Raw genomic sequence first — 18,872 nt, forward strand, 5'->3', positions numbered from 1 at the left:
TACTGGTGACAGCCTCATTAAAAAAATATTTTTACATTATTTTCATCTGATTTCAGTTGCAATATACAACACTACAAAGTAATATACAATATAAGTTATAAATTAAATAAAATATATTCAATTCAACGGATTGGTGGGACGACTCGTCTTGCCCCATTATGGGTGGCAAAATGGGTCGTGGCCTGCGAGTCAACCCGTTGACCTGTCAAAAAATTGGTGGGCTAGGCTTATCATTCCAACTCGCCAATCCGCCAAACTTGTCCCGTTAAGTTCGCCAACCCGTCAACAATTTTTTTTGCAATTTTTTTTAATATAATGCGGGCTAGCCCGCTGACCCATTAACCTGTATTTAGGGAGGATGGACCAACATTCCCAATCTATTTTTCAATGGCGGGGCAGACCGACCCAACCCATTTTTAACAGGCCATTGGCAGGTCAAGTCAAAATGGGCCGAGCTAGCCGTTTTGCTTCCCCTACCTACCATTTGACCCAATGAACTAAAATATCCACTCAACCCACCATTAAATAAGATTGCTTTCATTTTAATCATCATAATTTTGGTTATTTTCATCTTAGTCCTCTCCAATTTTAGTCCCTATAATTTTTTTTTCTATTTTAGTCTCTAATTTTTAGTTTTCTATTTTTGTCCCCATAGGAATAAAATTGAAAACTAAAAAGGCTATAAAAAACATATATTACAGGACAAAAATATTATTTAAATTTAAGATGTTTTTGTCGAACTAGCCTCAGCGAAGTATATAGATTGAACAACTAATTGCGTGTATTTTACCTTTTATTTATTGGTGAAAATGGCTTCATAGACCATTGGAATTGTACACACTTTCACGCTTATATTCTGCAAGTTAACCAACAAATCTGCAACAACTAATGGTAGCGAGTGCTGAGTAGTTATGGTATTGTTGGGGTCACTCGAAAAATATTTATAGAAATTACTTGAAGAAAAGGATGATTGAAGAGGTACCTACCAAAAAAAGAATATCAGAAGATATAAGCATACATATTCGAGGATTGCTCAAGAATGTAAAAGGAAGTTACTGAAGGTTTTTTAGCAATTAAGTAGTTACACCAATGTGGTTACTAAAGTCGAGGAAATAAAAACGCATAGAGGAGCGGTTACGAGGAGTTATGCTCAGGCCACGTAGTTTACATAATGGACAGCGGTTATACGCCCACGATTGAACCCACACAAGATTAACCACTCTTGATTAACTTTATAAATAGAAGAAGCGACCTCGTGTACCGGGGTCGGAAAAATCATACTTGCACTTTCATAAGTACTCACCGCCTGCGCATATGGCTTCTGTGCATAGAATTGTTGAGTATGATAACTTCTTGGCCATATTTTCTCTCTTTTTCTAGGATTAGTTTAGTTTTGTTTAATACTATAGTGTAGTTCGTAGTTCATAGTTTGTTATTCCGAAAATCATGATATTGTAACCTGATAATTATGTGAAGTGGACAATGATTTGTATTGCCAAAATATTTATTGTACATTCTGTTCATTTGAGTGTCTATATACATGAAAATTACTGTTTGATAATCGTTCATGAAAATTTGGAAACAAATGCTTACTAGTCGCTTTGTCTCGTCTATCTCCATTCTTTAAGAAAGTTTAGCCGTAAAATACCTAAATCGAAATAAATTCGTGTTAGTTCAAATAAAAAGGACTTAAACGAATTCCACCACAAACAGGTATATACAAATTAAATATTTTGCAAACATCAAAACGGGATAATACAAAATTGATTTGTTTAAGTTTAAGACGTATTTTTTTTTACGAAATATGTATATAAATAAAAATAAAAATGATTACATATGATATCGCAAATAAAATGTAATGTTTTTTTAATATTTAAATAATGTAACTGTAAATAGATGCATAGCAAAACATCTCTAAACAACCTTATTACATACGAATAACAATTTATTATTACACTCTTAAGGGCTGTATTATTCTCTAAAGGGATGAGAAAAATGTCACCTCTCCAAGTTCTCATAATCGCAAACAAGAAACAAGAAACAATACAAGTTGCTAATGGTCGATCCTGGCACCAGACGCTACCCTTAATATTGAATTCGTTAGACCCTCCTGAAACTTTGATTGCTTCAATTATATAGATAAATAAGAAAGAATGAAATATGATCGTAATGTACAATATCTCCATCCAAACCCTGTTCGCATTGGCATTATTGCTGCCCAAAGGAGCCACCTTAACGAACTTTCAAACAAGATTGATAGTGAAAGAAACATAGGGGTGAGCATCGGCATCACCACCTGCTAGGCCAGCCATCCCAGCACCTACTTCATCCTCGGCCTTCCAGTATGCACTGCACACAAGTTTTTGAAGGTGCAATGAGCATGTAAAAATAGTCAAATTAAACATTATCTTAAGTGAATCACAATATTAAAGGAAGGCAAGATCTGCTAAAGCATCATACAGGATCACAAGTACCTGAATTGAGTTTATGAGCAGACATAATTAGAATACGCACATAAACAAGGAAGGAATCTCGACTGTTATATCCGTAATAGTAAAGATTTCAAGTTGTCACATTATGATAGACATGTCACATGATTTTAATGAAATCATATGACTAATTCAAAGTCGCAGTACTTGATATTTTAATCTTAACAATTCAAACCAATATTGATCAAAATGCAATCCTTTTATTTCACACATACGATTGACCCTCACAAAAATCACTCCTCCCCTGCCCCACACAGAGGCTCCTCACATTCAATGAAAAAGAAATTGCGACTCTAGAGTCTAGTCCCATAATTAGAAAGATCAAATATCTAATTAACAGGGAAACTCGTAAGGTTGGTTTTCTACCATCTTAATCTTTTTTTTATTAAGAGAACTTCAAGAGAGAATAGAAGAGTTTTAAAATTTAAAATAACTATCTACTATCAAGGACTTCCAATGTTTTAAACTGCTGGATATTGGAAACTGCAAAGAGTCCAGTACCATATTTGTCATTTTGAATCTAACTTCTATAAATTAAACGCAAATCATGTGAGTGTTTTTAGGAATTATTCTTGAACATGAGCGTTTTGGGATTCTTTTAACTTCTTAGCTAATTCAATTTCTAATTTGTTATATTTATTTATGAATTAAGTTCTAATATTTTAAAGATAAATTATTAATAATTAAAAATAATTTTGTGCTACAATATTATAAAATATAATTTATATGTTTAAAAATATATATTTATACAAATTTTAAATATAACTTATTTGTATATATAAACATTTAACCTTCGAAAGGCATAGGCTCAAATACTAGTGGTATATGTATAAAGCAAAGCACAAACAAATTTCTTTTGTTAAATTTCACTCCACTTTCATCTAGTTGTAAAGCATACCGACCTCTCAAATGAGTTTAAATTAGTCAAGGATTCAGGTTTGTGATGACTAGTAAAAAAAAAAGCACCGAACATGCAGTCTCTTTTCCTAAATGTTAAAATATGACCCCTGTTTGGAGTTCAAGTCTTTTAAAGAATTATAAAAATATGTTGCATGAAACTCAGGTATCCAACACAGCACCAAAATAATAAAACCAGACGTAGATCTTAACCACTCCCCCCCCCCCCCTTCCCAAATAAAAAAAGGGAAAAAATTGGATCTTCAATCCATCTTCTGCGTGTCTCTGCATAATAGCCTTGGCAGTGCTTAAAATGACCAAGGGCCATATTTTATACCATACATCATAGACATTAATAAACCACTTGCCTGTTTGTGCTATCACTCAATCCTTCAAGGATGGATCGGACTTTCTTCTCGGATTTTACAGTAGGAGCTAAAACACATGCCTGAAATACACAGTGCTAAGTGATCAGTATTTGAAAATAGGGAGGCAGGGGTGATTAAACTGAACTTTGATTTTATAAGAGTATATTACCAAGAAAGATGGTGGCAAACCATATCTCAGAATGCTCTCAGAAAATAAACGCACAGCACAGAAGTGCATCCAGGAACTGAAAACCTTTGGAAAAATATGAAGTAAAAAGTAGTGAGCAAGAACAAGGCACTTTATGATAACAAGACAAGAAAAAGTGTTGAGTGATACAACGTGAGACAAGTAAAAAATTAAGGACAATAAATGCTACTAAATTAGCACAAACAAACTAAGGACTACTCGGTAATGGCAGTCCCAGATAGGCTAGTACAGAAACAGACCCATTAAGGTATAAGAAATCCAGTTTTACCACTACCTGTAATTCTGCCTTATAATATTCTAGGGGGTCTCTACAAATTAAATGAAGTAATAAATACATAAATAATACCTCTCCATAACTGGTATAGCACCATTGCAACAGAGAAGTCCTCAATCTTTCCTGATCTTGCATAAGTTTTTCTAATTCCTGCTTTCGGTTCTCATGTGTTTCTGGACTGTATTCAAAGTCGCGAATCTGAATACAGTGGCATAAAGTTCAATCAACCACCTTTCATCAACTCAGTAATTGATACTAAATTACTAACACTTGGCACTAACTGTCTCATGCATTCCTTCATCCCACAACTTTCCATTAAAATGCGGAAGGATAAAAATCTTAGAGAGTACAGATATTACCAATATTAACAAATTGAAGACAATAAATATGTATATTAATAAAAATACTTACTTGGAACCCTTTTTTCCCGTGCACTAGTTCTAAAATTATCCGCATCACGATTGAAGAGTGTCACGGTATAAAGAGCATATTCGTTATCCTCAAACAACTTCTTAGAAGACCTGGGGACCTAAAATATTTATCCTAAACAGTATCAGCATAAAGAAAAAAAGCAAGTAAAAAATGCTCAGAAGAATTATTCAATAGTGTGAAAAACATCATTGAACTATTGAGATGAATTACAGGGATTTTGCAACTAAGATCCATCAACAATAATCCAAAGGATGTAGCAAAAGAAATTCAGATCTGAGTGAATATGGTATTACTTACCACATAACTTGTCAACGTTTCATAGCTTGAGAGCCAATCCTTCTGTGAATACTTGGAAACAATTGCAAGGAGGGTAGTTAAATGATCTGAAGTTATAATGTCCTCAGGTTTTACCAAGTTTGAAAGATCACGGACTGCTAAGCTGAAATAGATGAGTAGGTTAGTAAAGAAATAGAATATACTATTTTTGAACGTTAAATCATTCATAGAAACATCCACCTACCTTCCAGTTTGCTTTCGATTGATAGCATTAAGTTGACTGCGGATATTGTTATACTCTGAAACACGAACCTGCCATGAAAGACAATTTCAAGAGCCAAACAGAAAATTTAATCTACAACTTACAAAATAAGCAGGGATGTTGTTCTTTAATTTATTATTCAGAAAAGAACAAAATTCATAATTATGGGAAAGGGAAAATTACTTTAGTGGTGCCTCTCATAATTCATGGCTAAGGTGGATCACAATAAATTGTCATGTAACTTTAGGATCTAAAATAAAATCCTTTAAAAGTGAGAGACCAAGCTGAAATTAGTATCACAGATGATGACCAGAACAGTACCAATGTAAAATCCACAGGATAAAGTGGCCTGTGGTATTTGAGAATTGAACCCAAAAAACAGAAGTACAGTCTTCCTTATCTTCAGGATTAATTTATCAATGAAAATTCTCCATGTTATTGGACAAACTGAGATCCTCTAACTATAAGTCACTCAATATAAAGAATGAAAAACTCCAATAGAGGTCATCAAGGAACATGTTAGCATGAGAACAAAGGGTATCTATCTGTGTCTGCAAGATAAAACACAGAGACAAAGGTGAATCATTTATCACTTATATGACGATAAACCATCACCACAAGCGTGGAATTGACAGGTTCTATCTTTTTCCTTTTTTTTTTTCTTGCATGACTACAAAACCAACCTTAGATTGAGTTACATTAGGTCTACGGTCTACCAAACTGACCACAGTTGACAGTTCGATAGTGGCGTCATAGAAAAGGTTGCCTAATCAGATGTCGTGTTTTAACTTGCAATTAAAGTTCAGGGAACCCTAAAGCAGGCAAATCAAAGTCGACAAACTTTTAGCATACTGATTACTGACCTAAACAAAGCATACAATTGATTAAATTGGACTCGACCAATCTAAAGTGAGGTGTTCACTAGGGAGGAAAAATGAGAAATCTTAAAATATCGAAATATCAATCAATGGTTTGAGATCCCTCACTTTTCCTTCTAAACTGAACCCCTTCCAATTTAAAGGATCCAAAATTATTCTAATTCGACATCAATTCTGAATTTAAGCATGTACCATCCCTCCTCCCCCACCCCCAAGCCCAAAAAATAAATAAATAACCAGAAAAAAGGTCAACACTAACTGAATTACCAACTCCACCTCACTTACTACACACCATTAACAAATATATACAAGCCCAGCAACCACGTAACATAACTAACCAAACTCCAAAACCCTCAGTTAGCTATAATGTAAGCTAAACAGTTGCAACATCTCACAGTAAAGGAAAGATGTAACACAACAAAGGCCAAGAATGAAAAAAAAACAGAAAACCACCACTTGCAACTACAAATACCTAAATGTAACAAACCTTGAGATCATCCTCGATCTTTGCCACTTGACTGTGAATACCATCGACGATCTCCTTCAAAGGCGACATGGTCGGGTACTTAGCATCATCCCAAACAAACCTGGACCAATGAAAAGAGCGCAAATAAAAACACACAGAGAAAATCGGACATGAGAGATTATAAACGGCGAAGGAAAAGCGAACCTGGTCAAGTAGGAATCGACGGGGACGCCGTCGACGGTGAGGCCGCCGGCGTCGGTGCCGGAAAGCCTCTCGAGCTCCTCAATCTGGCGCCTGATCTTGTGCGAGACGCCCTCGACGAAATTGTTGGACTGAAAGAGAGGAAGCAGGTGAAGAAGGAAAATCGAAATTAGAGAGAGAGAGAGAGGGAGTTACCTTGGCGAGATCATCGCTGAGAGAGAGGAGAGAATCTAGGGTTCCGACGCGGAGGTTGGGGATGTTGAACTGCGAGGGAGAGATCGGGAATGAATGTAAGAGAGAAATGGGAAATAGAAAAAGAGAGAGAGAGAGAGAGAGAGAGTTTGTTTGATTATATTAATATATATACAGACTCTGTAGAGAGGAGTGTCGAAGGAATGGGTGGAGATTCGCTGCTGCAATTGGTTCCAGAGTTGAGAAGCGGAGTCGTGAACGGGAAGAGACACAGCCCAGTACCTGCTCGCCATAACTTCCTTTCCTCTCAATCACAGATCGGATCACAATCCTTCTTAATCATTGCCTCTACAAGAAATTTCCTACACTTTCACCTTCCTTTCATCTTTTCTTCCCTATTAAATTACCTTTTTTATTTATTTATATATATATAACATAAAAAAAATGTGTATATCATAAGTATAATTTCATGGCTTTGTCAACACAAGCTATATTCCCATTAGTTCTCAGTAGTTTTAAGGTATTGAGTAGATCATATTTTAAAAAAAAAAAATAGTATAATTTTATAATACATCTAATTTTAATATATATATATATATATATATATATATATATATATATATTTTATAAAGAGGTATAATTTTTTATTATTAGGTAAGGAAAATTATTCTTTTCACTTCCATGCCTAAAGTAGGAATGAAAGCGGATCTTCGTTACTTTTGAAATAACTATTTTTATTATTCACACTTGCATGTTAAACAAAAATGACTACCCTTTTAGGAATTTTTTTTTTTTTTGAAGAAAGGGTTTTTTTTAGTTGTTTATCTAATTTATCTTTTTTATTTATTATATTTATTTATGAAATAAATTGTAGTTTTTTTTAAATAAATTATTCATATTTAAAAGTATGCTTAATTACGTTTCTTTTTACTCTTCTAGTATTATAATAATTATGTGATCTTGACTTTCAAATTTTAATTTTTCAAGTATTATAATTAATTAATCAATTTTTTACCTATTTATTAAGTTACATATATTATAATTTTTCATTCATGTATTAAATGATATATTTATTAATACTAAAATTACTAATATATGTAACTTTGATAAAGATTTGCATAATTGTGGTACTTTTTTTTACACTTGAAATTGTGATACTTCAAAACTAAAATTATACAATTATAATATTTTAAAAATTAAATTTATTTAATGAAAAATTGAAAAAGCAAAAATTGCATAACGACTATGATACTTGATAAATCAAAATTAATGAACTAAAATTATTTAATTAAAAGATGAGAGACTAAAATTACACTAATTACTATACTTTAAGGGCAAAATACATTTAAAACTTAAAAATAATATTCTATCACAATATAAAATGTTTATCCTAAATCTAAAATATATTTTATATGTTCAAAATATCTATTTATATTAATTTTGAATGTGATTTATATATTTAAATACTATATATATATATATATATATAATTTATTATAAATTTTAGTTATATATCATAAATCTTTAACATGTACATTGGAGTTAAAATTTAATTATTTTAAAATTTGAAAAAATATATACTTGTATTTGAATGTTATTATCATTATGTACTCTATTTTATTTTTAAAATAATTATTATAAAAATTAATTATCTTACTACAGAAAATGATGATTAGTGTTCTAGAAAAAAATTTTCATTTTTATATCATAATAAATAAATAAATATTCACCAAAATAAGGGATTATTTTTTCAATATCAACTTTTTTTTTAATGTTTTTCCGAACCATTAAGAAGTTGAGTTCTTCAACACGATTTTTTAACTAATTTTTTTTGTTATATATATATAGAGAGATATTTAATTTTAAAAATAAAATTAAATAATTAGTAATTATTTTTAAAAAAATATTATAATTATTCTATAAATTAATTAGTTGATAAATTACTACTTTAACTAAAATTGTAATTTACAAACAAACTAATTAAATACTTTTTTGTGAGTGGATTGGAAGCTAATGGCATCCTTACTTGCATGAACTTGAGATGATCAACAAAGAATAGGACGCCTTCTCCAAGGATCAAATTCTTCAAAGGTGGCACAAGGTTTTAGGGTGGATGATGATAGAATGGATGAAAATGGAGGTTGGGTAGAAGGTGTTTGAGGAAATGCTTGAGAAGGGTACTCTAGGGTTGGCTCACTTCATGATGATGAAGGTCACTTCTAGGGTTGTTTCTCTCAAGGTGGAGATGGGAGAGAGGTGGCTGAATTAGCCAAGGGTGACTAAGAAAAGATATAAAGGCACAAAAGGCTATCTTTATATTCAATATCCAAAGTATTTACAAGGTGTGGTGCCTAGGGTATTTATAAGAGTGTGAGACATCTAGGGTTGCATTGACCGAAATTTACAATGTCAAATGCACACCAAATGAAACCCAAATTAACCCTAGATGCAACTTGGTGACCAAGGATGGAATCTTTGGGTTTAGTTAGACTACATCTAGGTGCATGATAAGACCATGCAACCTTTGCCCTAAGCCTTTCTAAGTCCAAAAATAGGTCCAAACACCACCAAAAATGCGTCTAGCTCCCTAATTAAATACCTTAGCCCAAAATTAAAAATCTATGATCTAAAGAACCCCATAATACAAGGGTAAAATGGGAAATACAAAAGAAAATAAATCCTATGACTAAGATACCCAAAATACAAGGATAAAATTCGAAAATTAAAGATAAGGGTAAAATTGGAAATAAGAATAAATTCTATGCTAATAAAAACGTAGGAGCTAAGGCCCAAAAGTAGGTCCACTCCTCCTATGATTTTTCAACACTAATCAATTCCTCTTGCCTCCTTCAATATATCACATCTTGGTTTTCTTGGCCTTAGTATTATTCCATCGGAAGCATATCTTGATAACATTATGCAAAATTAATACGAGGACTCGTAATTGTATTCGTTCCGGTACGACAACAATTTCAATAAACTTTTGATAATTACCGATATTCATTTTTGCATGCATATCTAAAAAAATTTATGACAATTTTTTTTGTTGCAAACTTTTGAATGTCAAAGTCTACCAATGTATTTATACAAAATATATTCAAACCTAACATTTCATTGAATCATTATGAGGAGACTCATAGTTCTTCAGCAACAAATAGGCAATTACACAAAATTTCAATCACTTGAGGATGTGAAGCAACAGAAAGTAATTATAAAATCATAACAATAGAAAATAGTTTGGCATGGATGTCAATGACGAAACCTTCCACATAACAGTCATGACTTTGTCCTTTAAAAGGCGTCTCTGTGGGTTAAGGAGGGAGGATGTTTATAAACTACCCTTAGTCTCGACTCATAAGCGATGTTGGACTTTTAGGCATACCGAAACAATTGTAATTTTCGTGAATTGATATTATGAACTATACTTTATTATGTGTTTGAATATTTGAGGATTAGGTTACACAATAAATTGGAGATTTTGTATGAATTGGATGATTCAATGTTAATTGATGTTAAATAAATGTTATATATGTAGATTAAGGGTAATTGATCAAAAGAACTAAGTAGGTAAGTGTTAAGGGTGAATTAGAGAGGTTTGAGGAACCCCAATCGTGGCTCTACGAAGTACAGAATTCACAATCACATTGAGCGCAAGTTCATGGTGTATGGTGTGACAAGAGTAGAGAGGATTTGTCCTCTATACATTAGGCGTGGGAAGTAACACATCGGGTACAAGTGTGACACCCTTACTACCCCAACACATATATAAATATTAATCATGTAAATAAACTTAAAGAATAAAATTTTCAACGTTGGTAAAATGGTTCACATAAAACATCATAACTGTTCTTTCTTCAATATCCAAAATAACTAGAAATAAAACTTAAAAAGTAAAATTTAAGAGTTTACAAATCGTTTTCAAAAGATAAGATATAACTCAAAATACATATAAAAATCTATATCCTAGAATTTTCTGCCCCGATGTCACAATATCAGAGCACACCCACAATTCAACTGTTGGCATCCTAGATGCCACTCAAAGCCGGATCTTCCTCGCCTAAAAATACCCACAAATCATACGGTGAGAAAAGAAAACATCTATATATATAGCACATAAGAAAACACAACATATTATCTCGTTGTAACTTAATATTCATAAATATTTCAGCATGACGTATATCAATCAACCATGCATCGTCATCACATCATAATTCTCAATCACACCAATCATCACAAATCTTGCACTTCACACTATGCCAAGGTCACGCTACCCATTTAACAATCCAAGGCCGTGCTCACCCCTGATATAACAATGTGCCAAGGTCACGTTACCCCTAACCTAGGGCCGTGCTCACCCCTAACATGTTAACCAAGGTCACGATACTCATGTAACAATCTCGGGCCGTGCTCACCCCTGGTCATAGGTGTGAAGAACCACAATCACATCACAATCCACACAATTCTTACAATTAACACTATGTCAAGGCCACGCCACAATTGACATAAGTGATACGTGTTAATTGTCTCACTCATCCCACATCATGCCAGGGTCACGCTCTCCCTGTAGCATCACTTACCTAGGGGCCGTGCCATCCCTGGTCATTGATGTGAGGTACCACAATCATAGTCATAATCATATCCACACAACATCCATCTCATATTTCAATTCCATGCATAATTCCATATCACATACACAACAGATAAGTCCAACAAAATAAGGGTTTACATATCCCTCAAACAATTCACATCTAAATCATCACTTTTCATCAAGTGATATAATAATAACATTCATAGATTAATATAATAATTAATGGAATTACCAATTTAATATAATATTAACATAAACGGTAAAACCCCCAATTATTCCAAAACCTAACTCACAGGCACTTTTCTACAATTTCGTTCTCCCTCTCAGATCATCATTCTTACAAATTAAATATATATTTTTAATCCTCAACACATACAGAATCTAATGAGATCATCAATTTCTCAAATAGAAATAATCTAATTTTCCCAAAACCTAGCTTACAGGCACTTTTCTATAATTTCATTCTCCCTCTCTAATCATCATTCTTACAAATTAAATATATATTCATAGTCCTAAATATATACAGAATCATATAAGACAAATAATTCTTCAAACAGAAAATAATTATAAAATTACTCATAATTCTACGGGTTCTTCCTCTACCCGATTCTCTCATGTAACTCTACATATAAATAATTCCTTTTTCCCCCGTACCTGGATAAATAGGAACTAGGGCAGAACCTCCTCTTCTTTTTCCTTAAACAGGAACCGGAACTAAAACTAGGGCAAAACCTCCTCCTCTAGATTCCTCTTGGTCTTCAGAAAGAAGAAGAGGGAAAGAAGAGAGAAGAGAAGAAAGAATGAGAATGAGAGGTGTGTGAAAAATGAGAAGTGAAGCCCCCTATTTATAGGAATTCTGGCTCACCTACCACTACGACCCATTCTAAAAGCGGAACGGCCCGTTCTGGGCCCTTCAAACCTACGTAAATTTCTCAACTGGAACGGCTCGTTCTAAAACCAGAACGGCTCGTTCTCAAACCCAGCAAAACGGCCCGTTTTGCTTCCAGAACGGCCCGTTCTCCAAACCAGAATGACCCGTTCTCCAAACCAGAACGACCCGTTCTCCAATTGGAACGGCCCGTTCTGCCACTACATTTTTAGGAATTCATCCTATTCTTGAACGGCCCGTTTCAATTTTGAAACGGACCGTTCCGGCCACGAATTGGGCCTTCGGCCCACGAAAAATGGGCTATTACAATACTCCCCTCCTTTATGAAATTTCGTCCCCGAAATTTTTGCAATGATAGACTCCTCGCTTCTTACATTCTAATTCTTATGCACCCTCACTACCTCATTGATGTACAACTCTATCAATTTCACCAAAAAGATATCTAAGGGCAAAACAAGTAAACTTGGCGAGCCTATCCACTAAAACACAAATAGAATCAACCTCTTAAGCGTCTCAGACAAACCTACAATTAAGGCCTATCCACTCATCATCTTACTTCCAAAATGGGACGTCTAAGTGCTACAAAAATTCCTAAAGACTTCTAGCATACTAAACACGAGTATACAATTTCTCTACTCCTCTCTTCACCTTAGGCCACCATGTTTCCGCTGTACCACTCTGATACATCCTCCTAAGGTCCCGATACATCTCAGTAGCTCCTAATGTCCTTCCTCTAAAATCATCTTTCTTAATTGAAGGTTACTAAGCACCCAAATTTGTTCTTGCACCTCAAAACAACATCAATTTCTACTCAGAAAAGTTATCTATACCCCTACCAATCTTTTCCACTTGGTTCACTAAGAAAGACTCTAACTCCTAGGCTTCTTTAATCTCATCCATTAATTCACTAGTCACTTTCAACATAATCAATTCAATGCTCCTAAGGATAATCTCACACACTAAACATAAGTCTTAAATTCTTCAATCAAATCCAACCCTTAAATCATCAAAATGATTTATCAGAGGTCATCATAATCAAGGCATCTACCACAATATTGGTTTTACTTCTATGATCATTTCTAAAGATCAAGCACCTAAGCGTAAGTACACTCGGTATTCATATCAGATCTCTAATTTCACCACTCCATCTACACCCAAGTCAAACTCTCATCCATCACCTTATCCTATCCTATAGCCTCATATCTTGTCACCAAAATGAATCAATTAATTATACGTCTCCAATTTCCTTCAACAATCCATTCGTTACTCAAGTCATATTTAGTCTCACACAACTAAGGGTAACCTTATAATCCAAACTTAAATCTCTAATTTGAGCCAAAAAGATTCATCTCTCTAGTCATAAGGGAAAATAATGTAGAGGGTTCCTACTCAAAGCATCAACCATCACTTTGACTTTACGCAAATAACAACTAAGATTGAAATCCAAGTCCACAAAAATTCCAACTATCTCTTTTGTCTCATAATCAAGTCCTTCGAGTCAAACAAAATTTGAGGCTCTAATGATCAATAAATACCTCAAGCTTAGAATCATATAAGCAGTGTCTCTAAGTGTTTCTAAATATTACAACTGCTAACTTAAAATCATAGGTAAGGTAATTCCTCTCATGAATTTTCAATTATCTAGACACATAAGCTACTACCCTTCCTTCTTGCATCCATACTCCAACCAACCCATCTTAGAAGCATCACTATATACCACATAATACTTACTAAAATACGGTAGTATTAACACTAGTCAATCTTTCCTTAAGAGTTTGAAAACTACTCTCACATTTGTTATCCCATACAAAGGCAACCCTTTCCTAGTCAATCCAGTCAAAGGTAATAATAAGCGACCCAGAGAAGTAAGCGACGAAATGCTTTGGGAAGTTAAAAAAAAAAAAGCATAGGTCCAGGAATGCCCGATATAGATTAACCTTTTGAACTACTGCTGAATCCATGGGTAGGCAAGAGACAACCTGGTGAACTGAAACATCTTAATAACCAGAGGAAAAGAAAGCAACAGCAATTCTCGTAGTAGCGACGAGAGAAATGAGAGCAGCCTAAACCGTGAACCGCTATCATAAAAATTTACTCAATAAATTTCCTATAAACTATCTCAATAAAACTCCTAACCTCACTAATTGACTTTTGGTATCTCCCACTTAAGCACAATTTCTACCTTAGGTAGATCTATGTTATATCTCCGCAAGAAATTACAGGGCCTAGAACACTCACCTCATACAATCAAAAATCATACTTAGATAATTTAGCCTAAATCTATCTTGGATATATCTTCACAATTAAACCTAATATGATGATATCACATCCTAAGGTCAATCTCACTAAACACACAAACATTCACTAATTGATCCATAAGGTCATCTATCCTCATATCCACATACATGCATATCAAATCATATTAGAATACCTATTTAAACCTTCATATATATCCTTCCCAAGCATATATATGAATCTATCACTACTTTACACCATATAGCATGTGCATGAACTTAATTTTACCACATAGCATCATACAACCTTGAACAACCTTACAATCCACATGACAACACTTCAGAACATCATAGCAAAATCATTTTTATCCTTGCATTGCCTAGTAACTCAAAAACATCATGATAACATACATATCCCATCAATAACTGTCAAGAAAAATGATACCTAGAGAGTTACACTTGTCCAATGATCTCAATCCTATCTCAAAAGAAAGATAAAAGAATAAGCTATAACTCTTATGAAGACATGAGATTCTGAATAGATCCTCTTCTTAGCTAACAATTCAAAAATCACAACAGATATATTTAACGCTTACAACTAGCCTCTGATTACCAAAATAACTATAACTGGAGTTCTAAACCTTCATTTTACCTGATTCCAGTGCCATTGAAAAGATCACTCCCAAGACTACAACTTTCATGAAGACCACAAAATCTAAATCTATCAATACGGTACTCCTACTGGCATAACAAAACTACAGCGAAAACATCTCCTATACTAGACAACAATAGTGCACTAACATCCCACAAAATACCTCAACCCTTCCAAACTTACTTCTTTCTACCTTAAAATCATATCCAAGCTTCCAACTACAATCCCTAAACGAAAATAACTCACCTATTCCACAAAAGACTTAGAGCTGAAATAAAATCCTCATGCAACCTAACCCCTAAAGAGACTAACATGCAAGCATCAAAACTTAAGGAAATCACCAACACTTTGACCTTTCATCAAGAACACTCAAAGCTCTAATGCTTGACACATAACCTCTTTGATTCAATCACTACTACTATAGCTTTCAGAAACGCCACCGATCGTAACTCTTAATACATTCGATAAGTCAATTTCTCACCCTCATCCAAGGTTCCACTAGTTCTAGTTGGTTAGCAAGATACCTTGTCTTCTACCACTACTTCTTAAGAAGTACCAAAACAATTAAGCAATCATGAGAATAACAAAGAGCAATCAAAAATAGCATCATCAAGTTATATCATATCTATTAGAAAAATCCTGAGAACACAATGCACACAAATAAATAAACAACAACATAATCAATCATCAAATTAGCACATGAATAAGTTCAACAATCAATTCATCACATTATTAATCTACCAAACAAGCATAGTAGACTCATAAATCACGGTCGATTGGATCGACCTGCTCTGATACCACTAAATGTGACACCCTTACTACCCCAACACATATATAAATATTAATCATGTAAATAAACTTAAAGAATAAAATTTTCAACGTTGGTAAAAGGGTTCACATAAAACTTCATAACTGTTCTTTCTTCAATATCCAAAATAACTAGAAATAAAACTTAGAAAGTAAAATTTAAGAGTTTACAAATCGTTTTCAAAAGACAAGATATAACTCAAAATACATATAAAAATCTATATCCTAGAATTTTCTGCCCCGATGTCACAATATCAGAGCACACCCACAATTCAACTTTTGGCATCCTAGATGCCACTCAAAGCCGGATCTTCCTCACCTAAAAATACCCACAAATCGTACGGTGAGAAAAGAAAACATCTATATATATATAGCACATAAGAAAACACAACATATTATCTCGTTGTAACTTAATATTCATAAATATTTCAGCATGACGTATATCAATCAACCATGCATCGTCATCACATCATAATTCTCAATCACAACAATCATCACAAATCTTGCACTTCACACTATGCCAAGGTCACGCTACCCATTTAACAATCCAAGGCCGTGCTCACCCCTGATATAACACTTTGCCAAGGTCACGTTACCCCTAACCTAGGGTCGTGCTCACCCCTGACATGTTAACCAAGGTCACGATACCCACGTAACAATCTAGAGCCGTGCTCACCCCTGATATAACACTGTGCTAAGGTCACGTTACCCCTAACCTAGGGCCGTGCTCACCCCTAACATGTTAACCAAGGTCACGATACTCATGTAACAATCTCGGGTCGTGCTCACCCCTGGTCATAGGTGTGAAGAACCACAATCACATCACAATCCACACAATTCTTACAATTAACACTATGTCAAGGCCACGCCACGATTGACATAAGTGATACGTGTTAATTGTCTCACTCATCCCACATCATGCCAGGGTCACGCCCTCCCTGTAGCATCACTTACCCAGGGGCCGTGCCATCCCTGGTCATTGATGTGAGGTACCACAATCACAGTCATAATCATATCCACACAACATCCATCTCATATTTCAATTCCATGCATAATTCCATATCACATACACAACAGATAAGTCCAACAAAATAAGGATTTACATATCCCTCAAACAATTCACATCTAAATCATCACTTTTCATCAAGTGACATAACAATAACATTTATAGATTAATATAATAATTAATGGAATTACCAATTTAATATAATATTAACATAAACGGTAAAATCCCCAATTATTCCAAAACCTAACTCACAGACACTTTTCTACAATTTCGTTCTCCCTCTCAGATCATCATTCTTACAAATTAAATATATATTTTTAATCCTCAACACATACAGAATCTAATGGGATCATCAATTTCTCAAATAGAAATAATCTAATTTTCCCAAAACCTAGCTTACAGGCACTTTTCTATAATTTCTTTCTCCATCTCTAATCATCATTCTTATAAATTAAATATATATTCATAGTCCTAAATATATACAGAATCATATAAGAATAATAATTCTTCAAATAGAAAATAATTATAAAATTACTTATAATTCTACGGGTTCTTCCTCTACCCGATTCCCTCATGTAACTCTACATATAAATAATTCCATTTTCCCCCGTACCTGGATAAATAGGAACTAGGGCAGAACCTCCTCCTCTTTTTCCTTAAACAGGAACCAGAACTAAAACTAGGGCAAAACCTCCTCCTCTAGATTCCTCTTGGTCTTCAAAAAGAAGAAGAGGGAAAGAAGAGAGAACAGAAGAGAAGAAAGAATGAGAATGAGAGGTGTGTGAAAAATGAGAAGTGAAGCCCCCTATTTATAGGAATTCTGGCTCACCTACCACTACGACCCGTTCTAAAAGCGGAACGACCCGTTCTGGGCCCTTCAAACCTACGTAAATTTCTCTACTGGAACGACCCGTTTTAAAACCAGAACGGCCCGTTCTCAAACCCAGCAGAACGACCCGTTTTGCTTCCAGAACGACCCGTTCTCCAAACCAGAACGGCCCATTCTTCAATTGGAACGGCCCGTTCTGCCACTACATTTTTAGGCATTCATCCTATTCCGGAATGACCCGTTTCAATTTTGAAACGTCCCGTTCCGGCCACGAATTGGGCCTTTGGCCCTTGAAAAATGGGCTGTTACAACAAGATCCACAGAGAGGCCCCTAACCTCTTATGTTGGCCAAAAGTAATATCTTGTTAAGAATTATTTGACATTGATTTTTACATGAGTGGTCTCATTGAGTGGGAGTTTAACCATGCCAAACACAAATGCAATAGGGAGACCCCTAACCTCTCTGTATTGGGCACAAGGAATACCTCATCAGGTGCAATGTCAACAGTTTAAGAGTATGAGAGAGTTGCATGTTTAAATAATAAAAGAAGAGGGAAGTAAATGAGAATTTTGATTATGTAATTAAATAGGAGAAAAAGATAGAGTGATAGTATAATTGAGGAATTAGAGAGAAAAAATGAGAATGATAATAATTGTGAATAAGATAAGAGTTCAAGAGATGTTGTCAAGACTTATGAGATGTATGATGTGTGATATGTTGTGATTAAATTGGGAATATTGGGTGCAACATTTTACACCTTGGTGAATGATGAGATGTGAGATGATGTGTGATATGAGAAGCTTCAAGCAAAAACTTGATTGCGAGAAAATCCAAGTAGCACTTTTCATCTGCATTTGTTTTGTGTTTGATGTGATGTGCTTGGAGTCAATGCATACATGCATAGTTTGTTTAAAAGAAAATAT

General features: G+C 34.3%; 1 protein-coding gene across 1 annotated transcript; it reads right to left on the bottom strand.

The window, feature by feature from the left end:
- Positions 1–1,842: 1,842 nt before the first annotated feature.
- LOC109802305 (V-type proton ATPase subunit C) lies at positions 1,843–7,328 on the bottom strand. The gene is made up of 11 exons (XM_083072280.1): positions 7,123–7,328; positions 6,947–7,015; positions 6,755–6,882; positions 6,572–6,671; positions 5,189–5,256; positions 4,966–5,107; positions 4,655–4,765; positions 4,309–4,434; positions 3,924–4,007; positions 3,755–3,834; positions 1,843–2,349 (listed from the first exon to the last, which is right to left on the bottom strand). The coding sequence occupies exons 1-11, from the start codon at positions 7,234–7,236 to the stop codon at positions 2,244–2,246; spliced, it is 1,128 nt and encodes a 375-aa protein (XP_082928406.1). The 5' UTR covers positions 7,237–7,328; the 3' UTR covers positions 1,843–2,243.
- Between the last annotated feature and the right edge of the window lie 11,544 nt (positions 7,329–18,872).

This window comes from Cajanus cajan, chromosome 4 (assembly GCF_000230855.2).
Source record: "Cajanus cajan strain Asha chromosome 4, NIPB_CcT2T_4, whole genome shotgun sequence".
Classification (NCBI taxonomy): Eukaryota; Viridiplantae; Streptophyta; class Magnoliopsida; order Fabales; family Fabaceae; genus Cajanus; species Cajanus cajan.